This window comes from Rhipicephalus microplus, chromosome 2 (genome assembly GCF_043290135.1).
Source record: "Rhipicephalus microplus isolate Deutch F79 chromosome 2, USDA_Rmic, whole genome shotgun sequence".
NCBI lineage: Eukaryota > Metazoa > Arthropoda > Arachnida > Ixodida > Ixodidae > Rhipicephalus > Rhipicephalus microplus.
Window position 1 is genome coordinate 48,335,459 of NC_134701.1, and position 21,567 is coordinate 48,357,025.

The following is a 21,567-nucleotide window of genomic DNA, read 5'->3' on the forward strand; positions in this document are numbered from 1 at the left end:
GATCTTGGGGTTGCGTTCATACTTTAGCACTTTGTCAATCAAAAAGCCAATATTACGCATATTCAACGCACAACATCAATACATAAGTGTTAGGCAGTGTGCCTTTTTAATCATAAAATGCATAGATACATAATTTGAAAGACCCAAGTGTTTAATACTCAGCGCTGACAATGCGATATTATGAACAAGAAAAGTGGGTAATTCCTTATACCTATTGTTGGAGTTTAACACCCCACAATCAATATAGACATGTAAGAGACGCTGCAGTAGAGTGCTACGGAAATTTCGACAACCTGAGGCTTTTTACGTGCATCGAAATCTAAGCAGACGGGCCTGAAGCATGTCTGCCTCCATCGGAATGTGGCTGCCGCGGCCAGGATTTGATCCCGCGACCTGCGGGTCAGCAGCCCAGTGGCTTAGCCACTAGACCGTTGCAGAGGGTGGCGGGTGTTTCCTACACTCTGCTAATTCACGGGCTTTACCAAAAATACACAGTGCTGCCACTTACGAGTGCGTCTGCGTTTTTGAATAACTTTGGTTTATTACTGCAAGAGGGCGCCATATCTCACGCAGCGCCTCCAGACAGTATACTATCGTACTTGACGTCCTTTGCAGGAAAGCACAGAAATACGCGGCCATTTTTTACGAGCCGAGGGCACTTGATGTGCAACTAGTAAAACACAGTTTCTGGCTGCTAACAAAATGGTTGACCCGTTGCTACAACAATTTTTCAGTATAATCGTGCTACTAAAATACCTCAAGTCTACATTGCGGATAAGATCTCCAGGCCCCTGTATCACCGGTATCGTACAATACATACTTACAATATCGTACAACATATCACAGTATATCCTTGGCTCATGCAGATTGGAGTATTTACTTCGTACTTCAAATACTGGTAAAAATTGAAGCGAATGAAAAATATAGTACGCTTTATAGTTAAACAAACACTAATCTCATGCTTCTGCTGGCGCCGTCCTTTGTTGAACGGGCATAATGGCTTAATGGTGATGATTAGATTTTAAGAGTGACTTGTTCTTCTTTGCGAAAGGTGCACTATTTTGGGCTTTTGGCAGCGCTTATTGTAGTTCACACCTATTGAATCCTTCACAAATACTTCCACGAGTCGCCTTCTTAACTATGGTTTTCCGGATCTCTTTCTTTCTTTAAGGAATAGATCGAAGCCGATTATCTTCACTTCAGTTGTCGTCTAATTGAAATGTGACGTTTTGGGACAACAGAAGATTTTGTTGCGCTTTTTGCTGCAGGCAGTAACATTTATTCTTTGCATCAAAAATTGCAAAAATACATGTATTCCCTCCAACTTTGGCTGCAGTCAAGTTCATTATCTCTAAACATCAGTAAAATTGCTCTCCTGGTATTTCCGATAGCAAATTCTATTCAGATTTCTGCACTTTATAAGCAGCCACCGACTCCACAAGTGGAGTCTATAAAATATTTTGGCATGATTTATATTGATAAACCTAACAGGAGCCCTCAAAAAGACTATATCAAGGCAAAGGCACGACGAGGTTCAGGCTTATTGCGCAGGTTCAGCAACAGGAAGTATTGGCTACGTAGTCACACCTTATTAATGGTATACAAAATGCACATGCGCACAATACTAGATTATTTTATTTATTTGTTGGGTTTAACGTCCGAAAACTGCCATATGAATATGAGAGACGCCGTAATGGAGGCCTCCGGAAATTTGGGCCACCTGGAGTTCTTTAACGTGCACCCAAATCTGAGTACATGGGCCTACAACATTTCCGCCTCCATCTAAAATGCAGCCGCCACAGCCGGAATCTGATCCCGTCACCTGCGGGACAGCAGCTGAGTACCTTAGCTGCTAGACCACCATGGCGGGACCACAAAAAAACTAGAATTCGGGTGCATATTATTTTCTGGTGGCCCTGTGTACAAAACGAATTCTTTTATTCTGTTGGAGCAAGAAGCACTACGTTTGTGTTTGTGACTCCCTGGGTACGTCGCTATAATTATAATAGAGCAGGAAGCTCACATACCAGCTATTGTTTGCCGATTCCGGGTCCTAACTGTGCAAACATTCTTGAAATTTAACGTCCTATCAGTGACACGATCGGAATATGCCTTTATTAGTTACCCCGACGCCTTCTTCTTCGCTCATTTTCCACGCCTTCGTACTGCCCTGATTATTTTTGTAAAAAGGAAAATGGGAAGCATAAAAGTAGACATAAGATCGGTAATTAGAACTACAGCTATAAATCACAATACTACGATAGAATATAATGAAAATTTTCCCTCACTATCTAAGTTACAGTTTTCGAAGTACTTCAATAACATGTTAGAAGATTGCATAGCTCATGCAGAAATAAAGAACATAATAGCCACATGCACTTCTGTGAATAAAAACGGGCAGCCGTAGGAATTGCCTCTGATTAGCTTGGTTGGTCAGCCTACGTAAGACTGCCGGCCTTTACTCCGGTTTGCGAAGCTGAGTTCTTGGCTAATATTTTAGCACTCTTGATGAAGACAGTGCAATAATCATTACTGATTCTCTTTTGGTGTGTACTGCTCTCACAGCTTCAGAACAATCAAGAGCCCTTGTGACATTTCACACATTACTTCCCCCCCCCCCCCCCAACTGAAGCTCCTGAAGGTAGTATGGGTCCCTAACCACTGCGCCATACAGTTGAAATATATGGCCGATTCATTAGCTCGAGCTTCACTCTATGGTGTTCTGATCTAGGTACTACCAGAAATAGAACACATAGTGCCGATCAGATATAAAAATTGGCTGTTCATACGGTTATGATAGAAAATATTACTAAATGGATAGACTATCAGCACCTAAGATATCCCTGGAAACCTAAGTGAAGTCAATCTAGAAATTTCAGTTCTTTTAACCAAATTTTGATGTCGTGTCCCTCCAATAAACGTTTATTTACACAGAGCTAATCTGGCGGTATCTCTCTGTGGCCATTCTGCGAAGAGACAGAGACAATAGAGGATTACTTTATATTATTTAGAAACTATTCAATAATTAGGAAAATACTTCTAGTAGTTGTTCTGTTTACCATGGTAGGTGAAATTTATATTGTTCTTAGTTTTGGTGCCTCTGCTTGGAACATTGCCACAGAAACGTATTGGATGCCGTATCCAATTTCCTTCGAGAATAAGGTCATGTCACTATAATGCCTTCCTCAATATATTTTTCATGAATACTTGTGGTAATATGAAGGAAAGTTGCACATTCAATCAATTTTGACTGGGATAAACTCAGCTGTCTGATCTACTCAGAATTTGTGTCTTCTATGTAGTATCAGCTCGTCTTTTCTTCTATTTATTCATCTTTATTTAAATTTTTATTAGTTACTTATTATTTTTTCATTTTAATGTTACTTTTATTTGTTCATTATTTTTGTTCTTTTAACTATAGGCTATAAAACAGTGTATCACATACAGGCACCTACTAGATTTCATGGCCAATCCCCCAGAGTGGCTATGTGCCAGTACGTACAGGCAACAAAAAAAACAAACGAAAAAGTCGAAAAGAAACACTAAGAGGGAGAAAGAGGTAGGAAAGTGGGCCTGCCACATTTTGCATTCGAGTTTTGTCCAGCCACTAAATTTCCTTCGGTATGTGCTAACACACCATGAAACACCAATGCCAACTCCCCAACGCCCAGTTACAGAAAACCAAAACACGACGGCAAAGCAGTGAGAACAAGTGTTGATGCAGTGGTGGTTTAATAGATTTGGCAAGGGTTTAAATCTAACAGCAAGCGCATTTGGCTCATTTTCAGTTAGAGACTGTTTTTATTAGTTCGCGATACAATGAGGAATTACACCATTTTGAAGGAGATGATTTTAAAATTCCGGTTTAGGTTTCAGCCCAATTTGGATTTTTGAATTTGGCATTTGTAGGAAAAATTGCAGTTTTGCCGCAATGAAGGAACAACAAGTGCGATAGCAACCTATTTGAATGTCTTACGAAAACCAGCAGGCAGATGAAAACCAAGAATGCGCTGCACAAAAGGTCCACGAAAATAACACACACAGTATGATCACGAACTAACAACGTTGACAGCCTGACACTTAATGTACGCATAGGTATACACCGAACGAGCGCAAAAAAACCAACAAGTGTTTATTTCCTTGAATGGCTCACATCCACTCAGGAGGATTGGCCAATAAAGCGTAGTGCACATTTCTGTAAGCAATATAACTACGTATAGCAATGAATTTGTAATATTGCTCTAATATATTCAACTTCTGGCAGTACGAATAATATTGGGCTATTAAGTGTGGCTCATGCTAAGGAATCGGCCAGTTAATTTAATCCTTATCCGCAGTGTCCTAGAGCCCACATTAACCTGAGGTGTATCCACGGCAGTGATACTAATGTTCGGAATGTCCTTAGAGTTCGAAAGTTCTCAGAATCTGTCAGAGCTGCACAAACTGAAAGGTAATCTGTCATTGTGACTGCGTTGTTTTGATTTAACGGAAGTTTTCGAAGTGCCATAATAACCACCATGAGCTCAGCTTCGAAAACTGGAGTATAATCAGGCAGTCGCGCTGAGAAGGACCAGTCAAGTGACTAAAGGGCAATGCTTACACCTGCCTTTTAATTATTCACCGAAGCATCTGTGGCTATTATGTAATTTCTTTATGAATGCTCCAAGTAACCTATTATTATGTTATTTATAATTTTGAGATAATGTAGGCTGGCCGTTTGGGTGAAATTTTCATCATATTCAATTATAACGCGACAATTTGAGTCATTTGTCTCAATGTTCTAATGTTCACATTTATACTTTGTAGTTTCTTTTGTGCAAACATTATCTGGGGTGCGTGGAACCATAGGCAATAAGCAAGAAAGAAGGCGTGGGGGTCTGAGATAAAAGTATATTGAGATATTCGTGCTGGTAAAATATAATGCTTTAAATGCTTGTAATGTCAAAGTGCGAAACCGACAATGTAGTATACGCAGGCATGCTTACTGGTAGAGGACACTGATAGCCGCAAACCTGGGGAGTCCCATGCACATTCGTAGTGCTTCCCGCTCCAAGACATCTAGAAGTTTTGTTTTATAAGCAGGGCCACCCAAGAATAGTATGCATCTGAATGTCATGATTGGGTGCATGTACATGTCATACAACATTATGAAGGTGTGCCTCCGTAACCTGTATATACAGTTACACCGCTTGTGCAGTAATCCTGAGGCCCATTGTGCTTTGGCAGTTATATACTTTATGTGTGGACTCCAGTTAAGCTTTTCATTATGAATGATTCCCAGATATTTTATAGAGTCTACTTGCTGAATGGGTTCTTGTTTATATAAAATTGAAATTGAAATTGCAAATGTCCTTTGTTACTTTGTTTTCTTTGAGCAACGCACTCCTTTCGCAAGCGGTGCCTCTTGAGAGAGTGAAGCAACCTTCGGGTGCCCTCTAACGTCCACGCGATCTTTTCGTGTGAGTGAACGGCGTACAAATGACCTCCATGACAAGATAAGCGCGTGCACTGTGACCACGGCCCATCCGACAAAGTACGCGTCAGAGAGCAGTGCACGCATGCCTGCACTATAAGGACGTAGCTGCGGGCCCCTCTGAAGCTGCTTGGTTAATTTGATTGACATGTGGGGTTTATTGTCCCAAAACCACCATATGATTATGAGAGACGCCGTAGTGAAGGGCTCGGGAAATTTTGATCACCTGGGGTTCTTTAACGTGCACCCAAATCTGAGCACACGGGCCTACAACATTTCCGCCTCCATCAGAAATGCAGCCGCCGCAGCCGGGATTTCATCCTGCGACCTGCGGGTGAGCAGCCTTAGCCTCTAAACCACTGTGAAGTTGCTTGTGTCTCAAGCAACTTTCACCCGCAATCTCCTCCATATTGACTGAAAAGAAAGAAGCTTTATTATTATTATTATTATTATTATTATTATTATTATTATTATTATTATTATTATTATTATTATTATTATTATTATTATTATTATTATTATTATTATTATTATTATTATTGTAAACCGTGTACCGATGCTATCCCCCTAAGCCTGTTAATGTATAGCTGTCTAAAAAGGGCGCACTTTTTACGACTCGTAGTCAAGCGACAGTTCGCAGTTCAGCGCTGGCTTCTTATAACGTTATCTGCTAGACATTTTGAATGAAAGAAGCAATAGACACTTGTCTTAACAACGCTGTTGATTTATTCAAGGAAGCAGCCAAGAATTGAGACGAAAATTTTCGGTGAATATAATATTACATTCTTAAATTATGATGGTGCATTTTATTTTAATGCTCTCAAGCCAAAACTGCGCTGAATGACATTTGTAAATATCAAGGTCTGCTTCGGTAAATTAGGCATTTTACAAAGTTGTAACAATGGCGCTCGCGTTCTCTAAGCACAAGAATACTTCGCTTAAATGTTGCGTAGTTCGTTCCAGAACTTTGCTGCGAATCGCACTTCTAAACTGTCTCAGGCAAAAAGAGCGATTGCGCTGTCTTTTTGCCACAATTGGTGCTTTTTCAGAATCAATTATTCTACGTTTGCTCGTAATGCCGCTTGTGTCTCACGAATTCTCAAAAATCTTTCTTAGAGGCATAGCCTGATTTGGCCTTATTATTTGCAGGGCATGCGCGCCATGTAACGAAACAGACACGGTGCTCGTGTCAGCCCCTATCGGACACACAACTGGTCTGCTCATTGGTTTTATGGCTGTACTCAATCAAGCTGTGTGGATCCTCACGCAGCCTCTTCTGGGGCTTCAGGAGACAGCTAGAATTGTCAATGAGCACAAGGTACAGTACAACAAATGTCTTTCTTGGCAATGCATTAAAATATTGTGGCAACAGAGAACGCACTTATTCAACAGCGGTTCGGCTGCGAAGTCCTAATGTAATGAGCTCACCTACGTAACCTATTGCATGCTTGATTGTACAACCTTACCTCTTTTAGACATTGCCTCTCATAATACAGTTGTCCTATAGCATCAGTCACTCTGAATGTGTTATTTGCTGCTTCGCATAATGCACAAACGTGTCATTAGGAAGTTTGTGAAAAAAGAGCCATTTAAGAGGTTCAAGTCTCTAACTACTCAGCGCCTCATAGGAATCTTGTCTTTGAAAGAGGAGCGCCATGCATTGCCACAGAAGCTGGCAAGCGGGTGCAATGTCAATTCTTGCCCATTCTTGGATTACGCAGTAAGGGACTCCTGATTGTGCACATGACTGCTGTTGGACATGTTATGCTTGGCACAACTGATTGGATTGTGAGGTAGAAACAGAAACAAACGGCAGCTGTATTCATGAAGAGTAGTTAAACTTAGAAGTATTTTCAGTTGTCCAGCGACCGTCGCAGCTGCAGTGCCATGAACTCAATTAGTTTTGTCATTATTGCCATTATTGTTTTTTAATGCTCTGATGCTGCAAGTGTACCCGGATTCTCCTTTATTCCTATTTCGAGGGTGTTAAATCGGTGGATGAGGTGTGAATCTCGTTATTCACGTTCTCGGTTTGGTTTGAATCACGTTTGTATGAGTGTTACTGATAGTTTGTCGAATGCATGGTCGGGAAAGTTGATATGTTTTGGCAGAGGTAGACTTGGGGCTAATTTCGCATGGGCTCTGTGAATATTGAAACGGATTCTAACTAATGTTTCTCTCTGTCTGATGTATTGCATACTACACACGTTGCATTCGATCAGGTATACCACATTAGAGCAATTGCATGTTAGGCTTCCTCGTATGCTAGTCCAATACTTGCGTTGTGTACTGGTTGCTTTGTATGTTTCTCGCATCGCTTTACATACAAGACATCGTGGCTTTAAACGGAGTCGGCATGAATCATTAGGAGGTAGAGTATTGATTTGAGAGTGGACAGGTGTGTGTTTGAGGTTGCGTAGTCGTTGGTAAATGACGCTAGGAGTGGACGGGAATGCGCATTTTAGACGTTAATTTCGTTCGGATATCTTGTAATGTCATTTAAGATTTTTGTTTACATTGGCGAAGTTCGTGCTGTAAGTTAAGCAGAGGTTTGTTTGTTGTGGATGATCTTGCGGAGATCACTTCATAAGTTTGTTTAAAAACGCCCTCTCTAACCATTTCGCGTAAATTCGCCACTTATAAGTCACGCTGTGTTTTCTTTTGTTAGTTTTTTGTGTGCGCGTGTCACTCAAAGACGCAACCATGTTGAACATTGTTGTTACAACCACTCTGCCTCTTCTTCACATCACGCAGTCTTTCTTTTCTTTTATGGTTTTCAGATCGCCATTGTGCACATATAATTTTGATTTGCTGTATTTCCTGATTTTTTTTTTGTATGATGTATACCCACTCCTCTCTGTAATGCTTCGGCCTTGAGAGTAAATAAATGAAATGAAATGAAATGAAATAAGTAAGTCATCACGCTTCAGTCTTCTAGCTTCCTGAACAGCCACGTCAGCCATGTGTCAAAGCCCACTGCAAGGAGTGCAAACGCATACAGGTAATCAACGTTGCTGAAAGCACACAATCCGATTTCAAGTACTTCATTAATTCAAACCTTAACTGTGACAGCTCCAATCTAATATACCTTCTCGAGTGCGGAAGATGCGGTATTCAATACATATGACTGACTGAAAAAGCCTTCCGCATCCGCTTCAATAACAACCGTTCACATGTTCATTCACTTCCAGATGTGCCTCTGTCTCGGAATATTTACTGCGGAAACCACCCATTTGATTTCATAATGGTCACACTCTTACAAAGTGGTTTCTGTAGCACAAGGGAACGTGAACAGCACGAATCATACATGATTTATAATTTTAATACATTAAAAGCTGGTCTAAATAACACTCGAGGCATACTTTCTTCAATTCGTGCTCTGGGAGATTCAGGATAATATTTATCCTAACCAAACGTTTTAGTTTCCGTTTCTCTACTTCTTTTTCTGTTTTCTTCTTCTTTTCTTTATTTATCATTTTTCATTTCATCTGCTTTCGCCCGGAGCACGTGTTTGGCCGTGCGGCATGGGCACGCGCATTCCGAGAAAGGTGTACCACTGTCGAAAAATCCCTAACCCCCCCCCCCCCTAAAAAAATCGCTCACCAGACAACCAAGTAAAATGACACATTCGGCCCCCGAGGTAAAAATTTGAAAAACAACCTCCAGTATATATTTAATATGCTTGAGACAAAGACCGGAGATCGTAGCTGCCTGGCATGTGCCTATCCTGCGCATGCGGAGCTTTGACACGCGTAGCCCTTGTTTGTTGTTCTTTTCTCTTTTTCTCTTTTTCAAGAATTTATCACATCGTTCTAACGTAGCCCGCCTCACCTGGCTTCAAGAGCAACTATGGAGGGGAAGAACACGTGGAACGCGACAGCGACATTGATCGCAAGGAATGTACTTCGGTATTCTTTACAAGCTACGGGGAAAGCTGATGAGAGGTGAACTTGAGGAGTCAAACTTTCTACCACTGAAATTTGCTTAATTTAGCCACCTGGACCAAAAAACTTGGCGTGATTGTGTGTTGTTTCACAACTCGTTTTGGATTTTTTTTCTTTACAAAAAGCACCTGCCATGCCATTGGTAGTACGCACACGTGGTCGTTTGACTACTTATCAATGTATAATGGGTGGTAGTCCCACTAGCCCAGGTGCGTTTTTTTTTTTTTCACAAAATGCACAAGCTATGCGTAGTACGCACACATGGCCATTCGGCTGCTTATCAGTGCATGATGGGGGGTTGGGCCACTGGTATATGTATATTTTTATTTCTCTCTCTTTTTTTTTCTCTCTCTCTCTCTCTCGGCTGGACGATGGCATAAAAGCACGTCGGAGCCTACTGAATTTTGTCTGATGAAGATCGGTCTCCAATCAAAACGTCACCAATAAACAGTTTTTTTTTAAAGGCGTATACTTATTTCTCTCTCTCTCTCTCTCTGCATATATATATACACAATAACAAAGCAAGAGCAATAGAGAGATGAAAATATAAGTAGACATAAACCCAAAAAAATGTTTCTTTAGCCGTCCAAAGCTAAAGACACACCAAAGCTGCTTTCTGTTAAACGCTGATTTGGTACTTCTTGACCGATACTAGGCCTTTCCTTGGTGTATGTGCAGTTAAGTCAAATCAAAGTCTTCCACAGACCATGCAAGACTCTCCGAAGTGCCACATCAAAACTAGCCTGGAAAGCTGGCTGTGACAGCCCCGGTAGATGCACGGCCCATTCGACGCTCGTACTCTTGGCTCACACGGCGGGTAATCTCAGCGCTGCGGCTGGGCGCATTAGTTTCGTTGGGAGGCGCAGCTATAAGGCAACGGTGCGGAAGGCTTTTTGCACACAGCTAACGTTTTACTTCCAGCTGCAAGAACCAGCTCTTACACAAGACAGAGAGCAAAAAAAGTGGAAAGAAAAAACACAGAAAATTTTGAAAACCTAGCAAAACAGTAAAAGCTAGTATTACCTATAGGCGCGAATCAACCTCATAGCTAATTCAAAACCATGCCTCCAGTGGAACTTTCTTTTTCAAGTCATCACAGAGTCCACGCTATACGCCGCGTATACGCAGACAGCAGCGCCAGAGAGGTGTCTAGCGGCAAGAGAGCCGCCTTACGAGAGGCGAGTACATGAATCTCGGCTGAGGGAGCGTTCTTTTGGTTCGCGCATACCCTTCAAAAAGCTCGTTAAAGCTCAGCACTTCTAAAAAGTGCAAACTTTAGTGCATCCAGACTATGAGCCTAAATTACCATCAGTTATCTGCAAAAAAGAAATCCCCCAACCTCGTACTTCCAACTTCAATGCAAGAGAGCTATTGAGCTCGTTTCAATGAAATCCTGGTGGAGGTGTCGTTAGTTGTCAGCGAACAGTTGGTGTTTTTCGTGAGTGAAAATTCGAGTAGATGAAAATAACAAAAGAACGACAACATAAGCCCGAATAAACATCGAGCCGGCGACTTCTGGGTGGCAAGGACGTGTGCTACCAATTTTTCACATCCATTTTTTATAGCAAAATATCACGATTTCATGACAAAAACATACTCATTCAACACACAAAACCCGAAAAAGCAAAAACACTCATAAAAGAGAGGTACAGTTTAGAAAGATACGCCTCTCACAGATTTAATACTTCTTCAATGAAATTAGGTCATCACGTAACATAGACATCTATATTGGTGGTTCTTCTTGAACGCGATGCATTTCTCCTATATAAACTGCTTGCTCAGCAAACTTCTTACTAGCGCAACGAGCCTCTAGATAAGCACTCTTCACCACCATTGTCGTTTCTCATTATAAATATTCTGCATGCCAGCATGCATGTGCCTCTAATTTGTCTTAAAACAGCCACATCCGGGATGGCTAACATTCTGAAAAAAACAGTACATGAATGTTGTGTGGAGCGTGGAGCACCTCTAGCGCATGTGAGAGTAGGATGGCGTGATAAAAGCATAAATTCGCAAGAGGCGTTCAATATTGTGAATTACACATCGAGTGACTCATTCAAAAGTACAGATGTTTCAAAATACATGAGCGTAATTAACCATTATCAGGAGCCACAGCAACATGAACAAAGGGCGCAAAGGCGCACGTTGCCTTACGGATGCGTATTGGTTACTTGAGGAATTTGTAAAAGAAAGAATCAAAGCTTACACTGGGTGGTTCCCAACTATACTTGCAGTAAGCATTCTTCCATACAATGCCAGTTTACAAGTGCACTGACGTCCCTTTCTTTCTCGGCTCTGTTCATGGATCATCCAAACGCCTCATGCACACGGAGCCGTGATAGGAATTGAGCAGTGCACGCATATGCACACTTTATTCATGCTGTTGCTCCTGATGATGATGTTGACTAATGCGAACGACGCTCTATCACACCCTCACGTTCTACTTTTCAAAGTGAATGTCAATTGTCTGGCGCCTTGCAGCGATGGTATAGTGGTTACGAAGCTCAAAACTGACCTCAGGGCTGCAGGATCGATCCCGGCTGCAGCGGCTGCATTTTCGATGGAGGCGAAAGTGCGGCGGGCTCGTGTGCTCAAATTTGGGGGCACGTCAAAGAGTCCGAGATTGTCAAAATGTCCGGAACCCTCCACTCCTGCGTGTTTTATAATCACATGGTGGTTTTGGGACGTTATACTTATTCACTCGTCTGGCGCTTTTTTTTTCAGTCGCGTCTTGCTTCTCGCTTCACTGTCGCGCGCTCGCTACTGACCAACACGTCCTTGATGTACCAGTCACCGTACTTATTTTGTTCCACGAGGAAACCATCATTCGTGAAACAGTTGTCAATATCATCTTCTTCGAGCAGCCCACTTCCAATAACGCCTTTGCCATGCCCAGTCCTTCCTCTAGAAGCGAAAGTTGGGCTACTTTCCGGTTCATGTTATAGAATGTAAAAACAGCGCTAATATACAGACCCAGACGGAAGAAGGGACGACAAGGCGCTGATTTCGCAACTGAATTTTATTATAAAAAACACACATATATAAAAGACAGAATACCTAGTCAAATGGCACACAATGGCAACTGCTCAACAGAGCAAATTGGGTACGTTAGGTTGTAGTGGACGCAGGATTTCAGGTGCATCACATTCCACTGTATACATCATCGGTCTATGGTGCCTGGTGAAGGCTTACAAGAACTGGACGTAGAACATCCAGTGTGTGGTGACTTCAGCTTGCTGATGACCACTCGAAGCGTGTATAACAGTAATAGAAGAACTATCCTGATCGATTCGTCTTCTGGCAACTTGTCAGTCGGAGACTCAGGGTTCACTGTTTCTGAGGTGCACTGTGAATCCGAATGTCACTGTGTCTTAAGCAACGACTTCAGGCCAAACTGCGTCAGTTGCATTCATGGCGCTTACCACGGTTTTTAGAGGCCGCCGCTGGTCCAAGTGACGGCGGCTTTGGCAATGTAGCTCAAGAGGAATCCGCAGAAACAAACTCCCGTATTCACAATCACTCCTGGACTCGAATTTCACCCTTCGATTGGCAGAGTTGATCGTTGCCCCACTGCTCCGCTGAAAATTATGCTGCGCTACTCAAGAATCGCAGCATATTGTCGCTAATATGAAGTGACTTGCCGTTACCACAGACGGCGCTCTCATAGGCTTTCTCAAGTGAAGGTGAAGCACTCAATGAAGGGACTTTCTCGAATACGGGGGAAGTCTTTCAATGCATTCTGTTCTACACGAGCCGAGTACAATGCGAGTGGTGACGGAATTCGAGAACAAGGCGTCTAACGGGCGCGGTGGATGCAGAGGCATTAGCTTTTTTTGAAGTACTTCGGCGCCCAGACGGCTACTTTTTTGTGGTTGTGGTGCCCTCGCTGCGTGATGTATGGTCACTTGTTTTTTTTCTTATTGCAGCTATCTTTCTTTTCACTTTTGGGCAATCTTTTGAAGAAGCTTTGTTAGAGACATTGCGATTCGAACTCTTGAGACGCTGGCTTTAGAACTGTGTGCGGAATGGGTTTAATTGCAGTGGGAACATTTTCGCTTGCTTTTTTATAGGTTGCTCACATGACAAAATCGTGCAGTTGGTACATCGCAGTGGCTTCGACACAAAAAGGTCATACAAGGTGTCGGAAGTGGCCCACCTTTGCGTATGAAAGTAAAGAGTTGCCTCTAGAACCTGCTTTAACACAGCGTGAGGTACCCGAACCAGTGACCTCGGTGATGACACTAGCTTCATTAACCTACTTGACCAGGTCACCAAATTCGGACCTTGGAATGACCGCACCAAAGCCATAAATGACAGCGAAGACGACGTACGGTTGGAGTTTATCCAGATGTAGGAGCGAACGTTCATCTCATCCAGTTCTGTGACGTTGCGTAGTACGTTCAGCGTGGCAGCAAGCGAACCATCAATCGCCGCGACAATAATATGTGGGTTCACTCTGATGTAGTTGATTTCATCAGGCACCAGTCCTGCGAGCCGCATCAAAACAGATTGTCTGTCAAGGCGCTTCATATTACCATTGGGCTCAGCAGGAAGGAAAGTGATAGTGTTGTCTTCGAGCCCTTGCGTCACTCATTCATTCGGTGTGCTCGAGGATGAAGGGGCCCTGGTGCTACGTATCCTGACCTTCCGGCTTGTTACAAGTTCGCAATCGTTATCATAAGGTCTCTCACATGTCAGATTATAGACATAAGTGTTCTCGCTGTCGTAGTGAAGGTTCGGCCACTTAATATGCGTGGCCGCCGCAGACAGTGCAGAATCTGGGATATATTCGAACTACTTCTTGTTCATCGCTGATGGACGCAGCTGTGGACTTAACGAGGTGCACATGTCATCGCTCAAAAAAGGCAACACAAACTACAACAATGCACCACTTGGCACGAATCGGTTGATTGATTGATTGATTGATTGATTGATTGATTGATTGATTGATTGATTGATTTGTGGGGTTTAACGTCCCGAAACTACCGTATGATTATGAGAGACACCGTAGTGGTGGGCTCCGAAAATTTTCCACCTGGGGTTCTTTAACGTGCATCCAAATCTGAGCATGCGGACCTACAACATTTTCGCCTCCATCGGAAAAGCAGCCGCCACAGCCTAGGCATGAATCGGGCTCTCCCAAATTTATGTGTCGATGCGGTCACCTTCTTACTTCGACGAATCAACGAAGCCAGGAGAACCAGCCGTCCACTTGCATAGAGAATGGAAGCATGTAAGCATGGTCCTCATACCAAAACCCGGAAAGCTGTTGGGCCAATCGAACGTGAGGCCAATTTTACTAACATCTCGCAAAGGAAAGCTAGCCGGACATATCATTTCAAACTGACTGACAGAGTATGTCAAAAAAACGAAATATTTCTCTTACACCGATAGAGGCCGCGTTTATTAAGACAAGGCGCCATGCTGAAAATAAAGGAGTCTCCTAGATCACCACGCATGAGGCGTGAAGCCGCTGCTGGGAATCCACGTGGAACAAGTTTTTCACAACATCCGACATCAAGCCATTCTGACCTGAACATGTGATCGCAACCTTGGAACATGCTTCTATCAATACGTCAACGCTTCTCTGGCAGATTCAGCAACCACTCTGCGAATAGGTGAGCACGTCTCGCCGAGCTTTGACCTCTCAATTAAGAAAACACCGCAAGAATCGGTACTATTGCCATTCTTATTCAATCTGGTTATTGCAAAGCTCTCTCGCGCAGCGTACGGAGTGAAATAGCAGATGTGGAGCATACCGAATACTTTCTAAGCAGCTGATATCACACTTGGGAGCACCGGTGAACGCGGTGCAGAATTAGAAGGCCGCATGCAGAAAACCATCTCAGTCACCGAAGCCTATTTCACCTTGATGGGGCTTCACTGATCTTCCAGAAAGTTCGAGCCATTTTATCGGTGTGATGCACTTTCAAAATGCGCGTCACAAAGAACAAAACCTGATTGAGTGAACGCGCTCTGTTGTTCTAACGAGGACGATGACGTTGAAGAGCATCGCGCACGATGATGGGTGGCGAAACAACAAAAAGTATAAAAATAGAGGGCGAATTCCTTGCCAGCATGCTGGTCTAGCAGTGTCCAATCATGGCGGGACTAGTGAGCCTGCTCTGGAAACAGATCCTAGAGAACATCAGAGGGGAGTTCCAAGAAGATATGGCGAGCTGGAGGTTTTCACTGGACGGGGCGCTGAAGATCGGTCGTCGGGTGTCGCACTTGAGCCTCGAAAACTTCAACTTCCTTCCGTCGACTTCCCACTTCGATGAAACTATAGCCGCGCGGTCCTGGACTCCAGCACAGGGCCTGCGGACGTCGGTGTCGACAGGCGAGCTACAGCTGTTGGTCTACGAGCCCAAGCTGTACGCCCAGCTGCCTGACGAGGTTCTTATAGTTTCACGACACGTCATATAACTGCCAGAATTCGCTTGCGCTCACCACCCAGCGTCCCTTCGTCACAACCAGCTGACCACCGTCGACTCCGCGAGTCAAGTATTTCAGTTTGGTGAGACCGAACACTCTTTACCGCCCAGCTGCTCACCCGCCTTCGAACGAAATAGCTTAGTTCAGTTTTCGACTTGTTTTTGGTCGTCGATGAGAGCGTTTAACCGCGCCAGTGAACCTTTACTGGGTTTTAGTTTTGGTTTCGGAGTATTTTTGTTCATTAACCTTTTTATTAGGCATTTTGTGTGAGTTTTTTTTTTAAAAACCAACCACTTCGGCCTTCTTTGTGGCATGTTGTCATGTTCCCACATGACACACATCTCACGATTATCATGTTTGCAGCAGTCACATACCTTCGTCATATACTGACGTCACGTAATGCGCAATTTGTCATATGTGAAGCTACCTAAATGGCCGCAAACACGTTATGTGTGTGGCATGCAGTCATGTTGTTACATGACACTCATGCCATGATTATCATGTTTGGATATGTCAGTTAACTATGCCGTCTGCTCGCGTCGCGTAATATCGAGTTTGGTTCAGGTGGAGCTAGCAAAACGGCCGCGAGCGCATCATGAGCGTAGCATGTAGTCATGTTGTTACATGACAAGCATCTCATGTTTATCATATTGTAACACTTACGTGGCGGTCTTGGCCCGTAAGCGCGGAGACGAGGCAACTTGAAAGGAAATAACCTTATTTGAGCGAAGTTGTGCCGATAAAAGAATTGCGTGAAAAAAACTGTCGGTGGCCTCGAAACGGCCTGGCCGGTTCAGCGTTAGTGGAAGGAATATCCGTGCTCTCTTCGCCGGTATGCATCAGGTTATCACGTGGTCCCACTGCTTATCAAAGGCATGCCCAGCGCGTGAGCGACGAAACGACGCATTACCGACGCCACACTGTAGATAAGCTGAGGACGGTACTGCGTGACGAAGTGGACACCAACATAACTGCCCGTGGCAGTGCTCCCCCACGAAAGAGCATCGACCCGATGCTAAAATGTAATGAATACAAGTAAAGCTGGGAGCTTTCTTAACAATTGGTGTAGGAAAAAACCTAAAAATCACAAAAGAATGTCCATGAGTCCGCTAACGCAGGAAAAAAGTTTTTCATGCGCACGACATGCACGACTTCAGGTGCGCCCGGCGTCGTTGAGATTGTGTAACCCCATCAGGAACAACTTCATATACGTGAGCGGCCCCAGACGCCATGTGATCTTGTAAGATCCAAAGTAGCGACGGAGGAGCTTCTCGCTGAGACCGCGACGGCGAGTTGGTGTCCATAGCATTACACGATCACCAGGTGTGAAATCCTGCTCGCGGTGTCGGAAGTTGTAGTGTCTGGCATCGGCGTGTTGCTGCTTCTTTATGAGTGTTCGGGCAAGCTGGTGGGCTTTTTCTGCACGTACGCTCTTAAAGAAAAGTTAATAAAAAGGTAGCAACTGCAAGCAAGTAGGTAGTAACTGCAGCGGTTGCTACCTTTCTTCGACAGTTACTGCCCGTTTGCTACCTGATTACTACCTACGTTAGTAAACAGTTACTAGCTACAACCATTACTAACTTTTTGCGACCTCTTTACTACCTACGTTAGTAAACAGTTAGTAACTGAAAAGAAAGAGGTAGCAACTGCAGCTGTTACAACTTCTTCGCTGCCCGGCTTTTGACTATATAATCCAAAATCGTGTGTGAATGCTATTCTGATAATTTATGAGAGGAATTTTCTTGACGTATTATTATTAAACTGAAAAATGACGCAGAAGGTGTTTGTAGACCAAGAAAATATATTTTGTTTCAAGCTATGCAACCGAGATACATAAAGGTCATTCTGATATGTCCGAAACGGAGAAGTACAAGTTAATGAACCATAAGCAAGTGCTACACCCGTCGTAATAGACAATTACAACAAATTTAGTAAATACAGCTCATATTAACAAGAGCGGCAGATCAAAATAACCAGACAGTCACATATAGCCTCAAGGACAGTCTCAGTTAATCCACTGCAGCGTGTCTCCAAATATTATCATTGTTTTGGCGTGTCAAACCCTCAAAACGATTATTACCTTTTAAACGCTGATATATTAGTCATGTGAAGCATTCAAATGCACTGAGAATGAATTCAGTACTTTCTCCGGCCACTGTACATAATGCCTTTTTGTGGCCATATTATAAGAATAAATATAATATATAATATTTCACAAGTGAGGCTTATTGAAACTCTTGTGCTACGTCACGAAACAAACGTAACCAGGTAGTAAATTATAGTGCGAACGATTTATGTCTGTTAAAATTGATCCAGAAACGGAAGTGCTTCCCTGTGCCAGATATGCCCCTGCGAAGTAGGGGCTATATATACCCCATGCTTACTCCTTTCTACAAGTATCCGTAAAAAATAGTGAACTTGTTTGGTCTATGTATTCGTATTCTTCGCATTTATAGCACACCCCGCTTCTTACCCGAATTTGTGTAGTTATAAGACATTGATTAGCCAACATTAGCAGTGGAGAAATATTATGCCAAAATGAATGAACTGGGTAGTATCGGTTACTACTTTTTTTCTTGAAACCCTCAATGTTACTACCCATAGGTGGTAACAGCTAGGGCAGTAACAGTTAATAAGTCCTGGTAGTAATAGCAGAGGTAGTAACTATTACCCCCCTTGCCGTTACTAACTGCACTTACTACCAGGGTTGAAACATATGTAATAAACCATTACTACCCCAAAGTTAGCAAGTACTACCACCTTTTTTCTAAGAGTGTAGTAGAAATCCGGCAACATCTTCGTCGATGTTCTCATCATCGACGTGTGGTAGCATGGCATCCAGCGTAGACGCAGCGTCTCGGCCATGAACAAGTTTGGAAGACGTCACATGGGTTGTCTCCTGCTGCGCCGTATTATACGCGAACGTAACGTAGGGTAGAACTTCGTTCCGCGTCTTGTGCTCGACGTCCACGTATGCATAGCGAGTATATCAGCAAGCGTCTTGTTGAAACGTTCCGTGAGGCCGTTTGTCTGGGGGTGGTAGGCTGTCGTACGGCGATGACTGGTGTGGCTGAAACGTAATATCTGTTGTGTGAGCTCTGCAGTGAATGCCATTCCCCTGTCGGTAATAAGGACCTCAGGTGCGCCATGACGGAGAACGATGTTCCTGACAAAGAATCTTGCGACCTTTAGTACACTTCCTGACGGTAACACTTAAGTTTCGACGTAGCGCGTCAGGTAGTCCATAGCCACCACTACCCATTTGTTCACGTTTGATGACGTCGCAAACGGATCAAGCAGGTTCATACCAATTTGCTGAAAGGGCTTCATTGGATGGTCAATTGGCTGCAGGAGTCCAGCCGGCCTAAAAGATGGGGTCTTGCACCGTTGAGAGTCGCGGCAGGTTCTTACATAATGAGCAACGTTGGCGTTGATACGCAGCCAGTAGTATTTTTCCCGGATTCTTGATAAAGTACGAGCGAATCTAAGATTCCCGGCTGTCGGCTCGTCGTGAGACGCCTGCAAAATCTCTTACCGCACATTGTATGGTACGACTATAAGGTATGTCGACCTGTTTGGTGCAGTTTTTCTTCCAGAGTATGTCATTGCGGAGGCACATTGACGAGATGACACGCCTGTACATCTTGGGTGGCGAATCAGTCTGGCTCTCCAAGAAATCAATGACGCTGCGTAGGTCGGCATCTGAACGTTGTTGGTCTGCGAACTCACTAGCCCTGAATAGCCCAAGAAAACCGTCTTCGTCATCGTCGTTAGGGGGAGCTGTTTCATCGGGTGCTCTCGACAGACAGTCTGCGTCTGAATGTTTTCTTCCCGACTTGTATAGCACTGTTACGTCAAACTCCTGTAATGGTAAGCTCCAACGAGCTAAGTGGCCGGACGGGTCCTTTAGGTTAGCGAGCCAGCACAAGGCATGGTAGGTGCTGACTACTTTGAATGGCCTGCTGTACAAGTACGGTCGAAACTTCGTGACTGCCCAGATGACAGCCAGACACTCCTTTTCGGTTGTCATTTAGTTGCATTCAGCCTTCGAAAAAACCTGCTGGCGTACGCGATGAACTGTTCCTGCCCGTCCTTTGGCATCCAGCGTAGTCCAGCGACCAATGCAGCGCCAAGCCCAAAGCCACTTGCGTCTGTGTGAACCTCGGTGTGAGCGTCCTCATCGAAATAACCAAGTAGTGGCGGCGACTGTCGCTGAAGTTCCCGGAAGAAGTCTTCTTGTGGCTTCTGCCACTCATACTTCATGTTGGGTTTCGTGAGGTGAGTAAGGGGCTCGGCGATTTGTGAGAAGTTCCGGACGAAACGCCTGTAATAGGCGCAAAGTCCCAGAAACCTCTGCATCGCCTTGTTGTCAGCTGGTGGCGGAAAGTTTCCGACGGCGGCTCTTTTCTGGGGGTCGGGGCGTACGCCAACACGATTTACTACATGGCCTAAAAACAGAAGATCTTCGTAGGTGAAGCGGCACATCTCCGACTTTAACGTTAGACCCGACGATTTGATTGCCTCGAGTACTGCGTGTAGCCTTTGGAGGTGTTCTTTAAAGTTTGCTGCAAAAACAACGACGTCGTCAAGATAAACGAGGCAGATTTGCCACCTGAGTGCTGCCAAAACTGTGTCCATAACCCGTTGAATTGTGGCGCGTGCAGAACGAAGTCCAAATGACACGACTTGAAATTCGAATAGGCCGTCCGGTGTAATGAATGCAGTTTTTTCCCGGTCTTTTTCATTGTCTTGAATCTGCCAATATTCGCTCTTCAAATCCATCGAGGAAAGATATCTGGCATGGCAGAGTCGATCAAGAGCGTCATTGATTCTCGGTAGTGGGTACACATATTTTCTCGTGATACAGTTGAGTCGGCGGTAATCGACGCAAAACCTCATTGTACGATCTTTCTTCTTCACGAGTACAACGCGTGAAGACCATGGGCTATTCGATGGCTTAATGATGTTCTCGCGAAGCATTTCCTCGACTTGGATTCTTATTGCGTCACGCTCTCGTGGTGAAACGCGATATGGGCTCCGGCGGATGGGTCGGGTTGATTCGTCGGTGATTTTACGGTGCTTCGCAATCAGCGTGCGTCCGATCTTCGATGTCATTGAGAAGCATTCGACATAACCCAGAACAACGCTGCGCAGCTTTTCTTGCTTGTGCTCCGGAAGGGCAGGATTGACGTAAAAGGTCGGGTCATCTTTTATCAGCGTGATACATCGGCGGATGATTGTGACAGCGTACAAGCGCTCCTACTTCGTCAATCGGTTCTACAAATGCGATCGCCGTGCCTTTATTCAAGTGCTTGTGCTCGTAACTGAAGTTCGTCATGAGAATGTCTCCTCGGCCTCGATGCAACTGCACGAGTGTGACATTTGCGAGTGGTACTAGGATCGTACCCAGCACCTACACCAAATGTCACACTTACGTGGTGGTCTTGGCCCATAAGCACGAAGACAAGGCGACTCAAAAAAAAATAAACTTTATTTGAGCGAGTTTGTGACCATAAAAGAATTGCATGAAAAAAAACTGTATGTGGCCTCGAAACGGCCTGCCCGGTTCAGTGTCGGTGGAAGAAATACCCGTGCTCTCATCTCTTTCATAATCATATGGTGGTTTTGAAACGTTAAACCCCACATATCAATCATACCCGTGCTCTCTTCGCCGGTACGCATCAGGTTATCACGTGGTCCTACTGCTTATAAAAG

At 44.0% G+C, this 21,567-nt stretch overlaps 1 protein-coding gene across 1 annotated transcript in view; it reads left to right on the forward strand.

The window, feature by feature from the left end:
* Positions 1-21,567, forward strand: part of LOC119169104 (uncharacterized) — a 563,356-nt gene that overhangs the window by 344,838 nt on the left and 196,951 nt on the right. Inside the window, exon 6 of the mRNA XM_037420202.2 lies at positions 6,623-6,791. Within this exon, the coding sequence (XP_037276099.2) occupies positions 6,623-6,791 (169 nt within the window). The remainder of the gene's footprint in view (positions 1-6,622; positions 6,792-21,567) is intronic.